The sequence below is a fragment of the Pinus tabuliformis genome, chromosome 4_1 (assembly GCF_031772625.1).
Source record: "Pinus tabuliformis cultivar Carrire ecotype Pingquan chromosome 4_1, CPIR1, whole genome shotgun sequence".
Taxonomy (NCBI): Eukaryota; Viridiplantae; Streptophyta; class Pinopsida; order Pinales; family Pinaceae; genus Pinus; species Pinus tabuliformis.
Window position 1 is genome coordinate 296,883,797 of NC_142303.1, and position 11,114 is coordinate 296,894,910.

The window sequence follows — 11,114 nt, forward strand, 5'->3', positions numbered from 1 at the left end:
AATTCGGTTTCTCTTTCTAGCCCTATTTCTTTATGCGCTTCTTGATGGAGAAGAATGCGACTCTTGGCAGGGGGAGAGAGGACCCAATCCTTTTTATATTATTTAACACTAAATCTGGTACGTCCATCATATACCAATTCAACGCTTTAATGCTTTAATGCTTTTAACGCTTTTAACGCTTTAATGCTTTAATCGGGTCACATTAAGATTTAGAAACTGCAGATTTCTAACAGATCTCACCGAAGTGATCCTCCGGAATCCAGTAGCCAGTGGCAGGGTCCCTCATCCAGAAAGCTTTTTTATTCTCTTGCGCGTTTTCTTTTCTGTCCGCTGATTTAGACACATGATGCGACGCCACTTGCGGTATCACTCCATCGCTACTACCAGCGGCCAACGAACCCGCCCCCTCGCCCACTGGCGTTGCGTAACTAGTATGTTTCCTGCATAAAAGAAGACTAAGAAAAGAAAATCTTGACATTTTCTGGTACATTCTGTATCACATGCATTAAAGAAACCTAACCTCTCCAACATACGCATACTGCAAATCTTGAAATTAAATGTTAGAGAATCTCAAAGTGCATACCGAATGTGAGTCCTGCCAAGGTCGCTTGACAGAGATCTGAGAGAACATAACTTATTCGCAGGCAGAAACTTTGCCATGGTGAAACCAAACAAAAAACCAAAAATTAAAAGTAACTTTTAAGGCAAGCAAGCAGCGAAGCGAAAGCCAATCTCTGTATCTGTGGTTAAGGTATATGAGGCCGGGCAGAAGCAGAGAGTGTTCCTCGCTCGCTGTGAGATCGCCTTTGCCTCACACACCCGCTTTTTAAAATAGGTTTCCCTGCCATGGATGCCATTGCATCCACTGGTTACTTATTCGCAATCGAATTGGGTACCGCATGTTATTATTCTTTCTTTCTTTCTTGCATTTTCACATTTAGAATAACTAGATCAGCATTTTGTTTCGGCACGTGATTAATTTCGGTCTCCACTCCGAATCCGTGGTATGTGGGTAGTGGTTTTTAGTTTTCCTACCTCTTATGCTTTATTGAAATTCGACACCTTTACTGATATAATCCCGTTCTCATCACCATTCCTGACGCGAGATCAGAGTTTCAAAGTGACGTTGGAGAACCATTTGAGTGTGAAACAAGAAACGTATCTCAGTAAAACGAATTCCCTTTTATTCAAATTCGGTCCTTATTTAGATTAACACAGAATTTTATCCCAAAAAAATCTAACCGAATCCCTTAAAAACAATGTGTTTCCATAGTTGATGGATAATAAATCTTCCAATCGGGATGTTATAACATCGTGTGTGAGCAAATTGTTTGGAAATCCCTTGAGAACGGACTTCATTGGAATGCAATCCTCCCTTTTAAGAAAATTTAATTTAAAATAAAGAAAGAGATATCCACTAGGTATATGGTTTATGGATGGTTTTCGAAAAGGGTTTTTAGAATTTTCATCTAAAGTTTTTTAGATGCTGTACAATGACGTGTATGAAATTAAGGGTTTTTAAAGTTTTTGACTTTTACTGGTCATAACTTTTCAATTCTACAAATTACATAGGGTTGTTTTAATGCTATTGATATTGATTTTTATTGGCTATTTAATTTATACCATTCCGATAGTTATGTTTTTTAATTTCAAGCTTACAAGTTGTTTTAATGGCTCGCTATCAATTTTTAGGAACCTTTTAATTTATATCATTGTTATTGTTATTTTTTAGAAGTTAATTAGTTGAAGGAGAATTTAAAAATCTTGTGAAAGATTTACATGTTATTGAATGATATGACATTGTGTTAATTTTGTTAAAAATTAATATAATTTTGTTTTCTAAAGTTAATAAAAAAAAAATTAATAGATCATTGTTATGATATATGGTATTGGGATTTGGATGTTAATAAAAAATTATTTAATTATGCGTTAATATTGTTCTTATTCATTAATTTTTTTAAGTGAAATGAAGAGTTTTTATGTTAATTTTATGAGCATTTTAACATAAACCAGAAACTAAACAACAACAACATAAATATGTACAAAACATCATCAAAAACTCATTATAACAATTACATGATAAATGAGTTCACTTCTCTTGGGCTACATCTTCTTGGTCCAACTTCGAATGTCTTGAGCCTCTCTATTATGCTAAAAAGTGTAAAAATGTGTGTTTACAATGCTTCTGAAACCTACTCCAATCAGTTGAAAATGTCCAAAATGGATATCTGGCCTCCTTTTGCATCTAATTTGGTGAGAAACTGAAGAAATTATGATTTCTCTTAGTTCTCCCACTATTCGTTCCACAAAATGCTTTAACTTCAGCATGATCCTACAAATTATCGCCAAAAATGCGCTAACTGGGTGAAAATTTCCCTGCACGGTGGACCATATTCTGTATGTCGATTGTTCAGCGCAAATCACAATTGGTAGGGACCAGTGGGCTTAAGATTTGTGAACGCAATGATGATTGTGCGACTGTGATGTGGCGGATCTGACAGAATTATAAACTGGAATCCATAAACAAATCACATCCCAAACTTATCGCTTAATCACAATTCAACAGAGTATCGACAGGTAATCATAATGCGGGACTTCGTTTTCTTGCAAGTTGTGATTGTGTTTATCGCATCGCAACCCGGGTACGCTGGGAGCCGATTTATCACATTGTTTCTGTCATGTCGATCCATCGCATCGCAACTTCGGGGCTGACCTTTTAACACCTTTCCGCTTGTCTTTTTTGAAGAGCAATTGTGATTTATCGCATCACAACCCTTCCCTGCTCGAGGGCTGATTCCTTAACACGACCCGCCTGTGACTTGCAATTTGTGATATGCGGTAGCTAATGGCAGCCTGCCACCTGGCGCCTCCTCATTCGCTGAAGGGCCTTGCCACATCATCTAATCCCGCCATGTGTCCAAGTCAAACCTCAACTTTGACTTTCTCTAACTTCTGAATACGAGCTCCGATTTGAGTGTCGTTCACACCGTTAGAATCAGAATGATGAGCTCTTCGATCTGAAGCTAAGTTTAACAAAATTTTGACACTTTGATTTTCGAGCATAATTTTGAGCACCTGATCAACTATTCCCCACTAGAAGTCTTTTGGACCCCAAAATATCACTTTCAATTGACCAGAAGGTGAGGGTACAATTCCCTCACCTTTCTAATCCTGATCCATTTATCACTAAATTGGAACTTGTTATCTCGACGATTCTTGTCATGCCTTTCTGTGTACTTGCCTTTAACCTTTTCAAGTTGTTCTCACATTATTTGATGTACCATTTGGAGTCGTTCAATAAACTCTTTGGCCTTTTCCATGTTACTATCAGTAGCAACATCCTTCTTACCAAGATGATACAATACATTATGATGCAAATGGTAAAAAAAATTCCTCCACTTGATTCCTTTGACTCAAGCTTGAATATACATCTTGAAAGTATGTATTTTTTTGAACATAACTTTCATGTAAAACAAAATGATGCTTGAGGAAAGTAGTTATACAAACTGCAAGCCTAGAAAACACATCAACAAAATTTTCGCTTATACCTTTCTTATACCTTTTGACTGAATGGAATAGTAGAAGAAAACCCATCCCATGGAAGTGCCTTTCTCGCTGCAACTTAAATACTTTATCATAGAAAATTTCTGAATAAAAATAAATGGGCTTACCACATTGCAAAACAACTGCGCCCATAGCATAGTCACATACAACACCCTGAAACTTAAATGACTGTCTCAAGTCTAGAAATGCAAGTAATGGAGCTATACTGATCTTTTGTTTTAAAGTATCAAATGCCTCTCATTAATTGCCTCCCCACTGGAAGACGTGTTTCACAATTGCCAACGAATGAAAATGAACTACAATAGAAGAAAAATTAACAAAATTTATCCTCAAACATTAGGCTGCTCCCAAAAAACCTCTTATCCAAATGACTATCTTGAGCATGCCTACGTAAATTATGAGCAGAGCAAAGCCATCTACGGCTTCACGAGGATGTATGATTCTTTCACCCGTGTCTATAGGAATGGAGTCAATACCACCACACACTATTACGGCATCAATCTTGGAGAGGTCTAGCTTCATCTCACCTTCTCCACATCCCACACAGATTGCCAAAAAGCCTTTGGGAACTTGAACACACTTGGAAGAACCAATTTCATGGCTCAAGTACATTAAAGAAATTTTATCCAACATATACTTTGACATCAACATATCTTTCTTCATACACGTAAAAGTAGTAGGAGCATGAAAAAGACCGAAAAGCATAACAAGCCATTCAAAAAAACCTTGCCTGGTTTTGAATTTTGTCTTCATTATATCTCCTTCAACAACTCTACTTTAATGAAAACCACTTCTTGAATCCCATTCAAGGAAATGATTACCATTCTTCTCGGGTGCCAAAACAAGAGGTGCACCACATGGTAAAGGAGTAGGCCGAACGATCCTTTTATTCAACAATCCCTGGATTTGTGTCTTAACTTCTGCACTTTCCATCACTGACATCCTGTACATGCCAATGTTAGTAAGAAGACATGTTTTCTGCAACTGTAACTCAGGTTGGATTACCCTCTTGGGAAGTAATCCCTTGATTTTTCTTTCATCACCCGAATCAGATCCCAAATCCTCTTCTTGAATGATTGAAGATGTCTTTTATTTTCCTTTGTTGTTGATTTTCTTTGGTTTCATTTCGGGATGAAGCTTCCAACAATGAGTTTCATCGTGACCCTCTCTGGAACAGTGTTTTCATGTAATTTTCTCTCCTTCTTTTTTGATGGATTCATTTTTCTTTCCCTTGAAACCCTTTTCTTTCTCTTTACCCTTAAATGGCTTTTTACTACCTTCTTCTGGGTTTTTTTTTGCCCTCTTGCCTCAAGATGAGTGGCCTACACACACACATCATATATATTATTGGGATTAAACATTAAGATAGTATGCCTAAGGTAACTTTGTAAACCCCCTATGTACTTTAGCAATGTGTCCTATGACTGCAAATCTACACCTAACATTAGAGACTTGTTTTTGAATTCTCGGGTGTAATCTTACACATTTTGACCTTTAAGCTGTCTAAAGTTTTGCTAATTCATGATGACTTTCTACATATAAGCTAGAGGATAGAATTGTCTTTTGATTTTAACAATGAAATCATTCCAAGAAATTGAGATCTTACCCTGTTTTTTAATCTCCTCTTGGGTCTTTGATTCCCACCATACTAGTTTTGCACTCTCCTTTGTCAAGGAAGCTAATTGAATCTTTATATCATCGTCTTGAAGGTTTTGAATCCTGTAATAGACCTCCAACTCACGAATCCAATTATCAAGCTTCATTGCATTCACTTCACCATTATACATGGGCAACTCAAATTTAACATCAAGTTTTAAAAAGGGTGATTTATGAGTCCCTTTTGTAGAATGATAATGAGTATGAGTAAGGGTTTTGTTAGTGGAAGAGTGTGAAGATGCTTCTGAAGAAGAATATGAAGATTATGGTGGAGAGGGTGGAGATTTTTCTCCATTCCCATTGCCTCCTTTTCCATTACCCCCTCCTGAAAAGCCTTCTCTGTTGACAGGTTTGGAACTCTCTCCTTGCAGCCTGCTATTCCTCTCTTCATAGAGGACCTTCACCATCTCTCTCATATCAAAAAAATCCTTTCTGAAGGTCTTCTTATCTTCTGTAATGTTTGTAGGTTCTCCTTCATGAGACATGATGTCTGGAGTCTCAACTACAACTTGTCACTGAACTAGTGTTGGAGATTGTGGCAAACTTTCTCTTCTTTCTCTTGACCCAACTTCAGGGCTTCCAACCATCTTTCCTTCACCTATTTTGAGTCTTAACGTTTTAAGCTTGACATAAACTTGCAAACAATTAAATCCTTCTTTCACAAAGCAAGACCTAGTGCTCTGATACCAAATTGATATGATTTAGAATATTAGTTTGCAGTGCTAAGATCTTCCTCAGATTATAAACAAAATGCTTTCATTGTGCTTAAGGATTCATCAATTTTTGTAAGAGAAATGAAGAGTTTTTATGTTAATTTTATGAGCAATTTAACATAAACCAGAAACTGAACAACAATATAAACATGTACATAACATCATCAAAAACACATTACGACAAGCACATGATAAAGGAGCTCACCCCTCCTGGGCTACCTCTCATTGGTCCAGCTTCCAATGGATTAGACCTCTCTACTATTCTCAAAAGTGTAAAAATATGTGTTTACGATGCTCCGATGCTTCTGAAACCTACTCCAATCAATTCAGAATGTCCAAAAATGGATATCTATCCTTTTCTTGCATCCAATTTGGTGAAAAAATGAGGAAATTATGACTTCTGCTAGTTCTCCCACTATTTGTTCCACAAAATGCTCCACATTTGGCATGATCCTACAAATTAGCCCCAACAACGTGCTAACTGGGTAAAAATTTCACTGCGCAACGGGCCATATTTTGTTGTCTGACTATTCATCACAAATCGCAATCAATAGGGACCAGCGGGCTTAGGATTTGTGAATGCGGCGGCGATTGTGTGACTGCGATGTGGTGGAACTGACGTAATTATAAACTAGAATCCATAAAAAAATTGCACTTGGAACTTATCGCTTAATCACAATTTGACAGAGTATCGACGGGTAATCATAATGCAGGACTTCATTTTCCTGCGAGTACGATCTGCGATTATGTTTATCGCATTACAACCCGGGTACGCTGGGGGCCAATTTATCACATCACTTATCGGGCCAATCCATCGCATCACAACTTTGGCGCTAATCCTTTAACACCTTTCCACCTGTCTTTTACGAAGTGTGATTATCATTTATCGCATTGCAACCCTTACCTGCTCGGGGGCTGATTCTTTAACACGATCCGCTTGCGCCTTACGTTGCGATATTCGGGGGCCAATTGCAGCTTACCACTTGGTACGTCCTCATTCGCTGAAGGGCCTTGCCACATCTTCCAATCCTGTCATGTGTCCAAGTCAAACCTGAACTTTGACTGGCTCTAACTTCTGCATATGAGCTTGGATTTAAGTGTTGTTCACATCGTTGGAATCAAAATGAGAAGCTATTCGATCTAAAACTAAGTTTAACGCAATTCTGACACTTTGACTTTTTACCATAATCTTGAGCACCTGATCACTAGACAACAAATTGGTGTATGAGACCCCCTTGTTTGTGGGACAAGGGAGCCATTGGTGTATGATACCCCCTTGTTTGTGGGACAAGGGACTCACCTACCTTCGTGAAACGATGGGAGCCATTGGTGTATGAGACACCCTTGTTTGTGGGACAAGGGACCCACCTACCTCCATGCAACAATTTGACTTCTAAGTCTATGAAGACACACATACTCTAGCCCCCTCTGGTTTTGAACCTATGACCTGTTAGGAGGAAACACATGCTCTTAACCATTAGGCCCACTCAAGCTATATGAAATGTTGTGTGAAAAATATAAATAAAGGTGAAAAAACGTGCATACAAAGTCCATAAGTATGTGAGTATTAAGTAACTCTTAATTCCTATCAACAATATTCTACTAGTAGAACTTTTATGCTTATGTTTCCCCACAAAATAGAAAATTTAATGTGCATAGGGAATCCATCTTCTTTATGCATGAGCAAACTAATAACCCCCTTAACTAAAATATAATGTCCTCATTGTTTAAGTGATTAGATGATTGTATATGAATCACAATCATAAAATAAATGTTTATAGCATACCTTAGGCATTTAAGGGTAGCTGATTAATTATTTAGGTTAAAATAAATGGTTAGAAACATATCCAAAGATATTAACTAGAGTTTAAAGGCGTGATGTAAATTAGTTTATAGGTGTATAGGATTAATGCAAATCATATTTTATGTTTTAAATGGTTTTTGTTGAAATATATTTGATTAAAAATATTAATTAAATTTTAAAATAATGATGTAAATATTAGCTCAATTTACATCTTATTCTTCAAATGATTATTGTTGAAGTATATTATGTTGAAATAAGTTATTTACTATCACTATGAAAGTACCCAATTATTGATAACTTAACTATAAGGAAAGAGGCATTTAATGTGAATTGTATATGTCAAAATAGAGACAAAAAAGAGAGAATGTATTTGATACAACTAATATGGATTATATATTAAATGAAATGAAAGTAGAAATATAAGTGGAATCACACATAAGACAAGTATTGTGGGGAAAGAATCATATAGTGAATTTCAAATTCTATTAATAAATGAAAATAGAAAAACACATAAAATGTAAAACAACGCAAAATCATGTTGACAGTAGGAGAGGTGTTGACTATGACCATGCTCATTAAGAAAAGATACTACAAAAGGCCAAAACTACCTTTTAACGTAAAATATGATGCATTGCGATGCAAATATCCCAAATATCCAAAAGTAAATAGGATGCACACAAACTCTAGTAAGGGAATTTCTTGGGACATTACAAACTTTAATCCATGCTCTATGTGTCTCCAAAGCCATATAATCAAATATTTCAAGTTGTTCACCAACTAAAAAAAAATAAAAAAGAAAAATCAAGAAATTGGAACCTCACAAATTATTGTAAAATTGCAAAGATATATAATAAATAAACAACCATATATATCCACTTAAATAATTAATATTATAACATAATTCATTCTTACTATAATGATGTCCATTAACACCACCTCTTTCTTAATATTTATACTTAATCACTTCTCTAAATCAAAATCCTTGATCTTATAATTATCCATCTTAAACTCACCCTACCCTTTGCATTATTGTGTAATTTCCCTTCGTATTTAGAAATGGTGTGGGGCATTAGTGTTCTTTCCCTTGACATTTGGAAATGGTCTTGGGCTTAAAGTATGGATTTGCATCATTCATAAGAATAAAAAGTCAATGTATTTGAGCAATGCTACTCTCATTATGTGACTTCTCAACACTACAATGGTGTGTAAGCCAGTCTTTATACCACTTCGTTATTGATTAAATGTGTCTTTGGTCGTCATCATCGTTTTGATGGCCATAAAATTGCGCGATTAATCACTTCTTGGTAAGCCCTCTGTGTTGCGACTTCCAAGCAATACAAAGTTTTTCACGCTTGTATGGGAAGTCATTTGAAATACCACGGGTTTCGTCCTTTCAAGCTTTCGCGTTAAGCCCTCTATCTTGTCACTTCCAAGCAATACAAATTTTTTCAAGCTTGTATGGGAAGTCATTTGAAATATCACGGGTTTCTTCCTTTCAAGCTTTCGCGTTAAGCCCTCTATGTCGTGACTTCCAAGCAATACAAAGTTTTTCAAGCTTGTATGGGAAGCTATTTGAAATACCACGGGTTTTTTCCTTTCAAGCTTTCGCGTTGAAGTATTGATGTTGGGAATAAAGGAATATATTACTTTATCATTCAAATTTTCCAATATCTTTCCAGGAATATCGACTTCCAAGCAATACAAAGTTTTTCATGTTTGTACAGGAAGTCATCTGAAATAACACGGGCTTCTTCCATTTAAGCTTCCGCGTTGAAGTATTGAGGCTGGGACACAAAGGAATATAATGAGCTTACCATTCAAATTTTCCAATATTTTTCGGGGAATATCACCCCTTCATCTTTTTCCAATTCAATGCATTCACGTAATAATATCACATCCTTTACCGAACTCAACGTTTTCCAAGTTATTGCATTTTTTTTAATAGGCGTGTTTTTATTTAGTATATTTTGAAAAAAAAATGAGCTGTATAAAATGTTATATAATTTTTTTTTCTATAAAATTTATATGGATTTATTGATTAAGAGCATGTATTTACACCTAAATGTTATAAGTTTAAAGTATATATGTTTTTGTAGATCTAATAGTTAAAACATTTACATTACATACCATGTGTTCTGAATACGATGGGTCAATTTTTTATTTTTATTTTTATTTTATTTGTTTAGAGTTATTTTTTTTGTTGTTATTTTATTTTTACCAGGTTAAAATTTTTTTATTTTTATTTTTATTTTATTTGTTTAGAGTTATTTTTTTGTTGTTATTTTATTTTTACCAGGTTAAAATGTTTGCATTAGGCTAAGTTAGATTTTTTATTATTTTTGAGCTCAGAGGCTCATTTTACAATCCAGTATAAGAAACATGTGTAAGTATGTCAAGTCCTCACAAAAATAATAAAAACATTTTTTACTAATGTTGACCAAATCAAAAACAAAAATTTAATAACCACATATATAAACAATTAAAAATGGAGTCGTCTACAGAGGCTGAAGAATTGCTCGAATGGCCAAGAGTGGTGCTTGGATGACCAAGAGTGGTCAAAATCTCGGCAAAAAAATTCAAACAATCTTGCAGTAGCAATGTTTGCATCTTGTTAACAGTGTTTGAATCATGTTATGTTTTTAATGGTGGAAATGGATTCAACACCATCAAAAACCTCCCAAGCACCAAAAATATTGAAATTTGACAGCTATAACATGGATTTAGAAAAATTGGTGCCAAATTTTATCAAAATATGACCAGAATTTCTATCATTTTCACTGCAAAAAAACCCGCCTGGCTAGACTACACATTAAAAATAGATTAACACAACAATTAACTGAGTTGTTGATATTACACTTTCATTATAAATAAAATATGGATGTCTATCTTAAATTATATAGTTTTATATAACTTTAAAGACATAAGGTATTTATAAAAACACTTATTTCTCTTACAAATGTCTCAATATAAAACTTAAACAAACTGTTTGAATATCCATGTTAACTAATATATTTCAGTGTACAATTTTATTCTCTCTCTCTATATATATGTTTACCTTACTAAAATTTTCAATGTTCTAAACAAAACAAAAAATTGAAAGTAAAATAATATAGTTATTTCTTAATAAGAGGAAAATGTGTAACTCGTTTAAATTTTAATATAAAATATCGATAATGATAAAATATTTAACAATACAATTTAAATAATGAAAATTTACCATTATAGATCTATCATAATTGCGTATTTACCAAGCACTAAAAGAGAATAAATTTCTTGATGCCTAATTTTATTATTTATTTTTTTATTTTTTTCAGTTTGAGATTTGATTTTTCTAGGCTCTTAATAGATCCCATGGTTAAAATAAATCTTTATTATGT

The 11,114-nt window shown here is 34.7% G+C and overlaps 1 protein-coding gene across 1 annotated transcript; it reads right to left on the reverse strand.

The window, feature by feature from the left end:
• Positions 1-226: 226 nt before the first annotated feature.
• On the reverse strand, positions 227-814 carry LOC149175454 (uncharacterized). Its single transcript, XM_089421138.1, has 2 exons — positions 584-814; positions 227-440 (listed from the first exon to the last, which is right to left on the reverse strand). The coding sequence occupies exons 1-2, from the start codon at positions 658-660 to the stop codon at positions 227-229; spliced, it is 291 nt and encodes a 96-aa protein (XP_089277264.1). The 5' UTR covers positions 661-814.
• Between the last annotated feature and the right edge of the window lie 10,300 nt (positions 815-11,114).

Bases quoted from the DNA above. Each gene is read 5' to 3' on its own strand.
- LOC149175454 (XM_089421138.1), bottom strand. From the start codon at position 660: ATGGCAAAGTTTCTGCCTGCGAATAAGTTATGTTCTCTCAGATCTCTG. The intron at 441-583 runs GTATGCACTTTG...TCTTTTATGCAG, and splicing joins CTTGGCAGGACTCACATTCG to GAAACATACTAGTTACGCAA.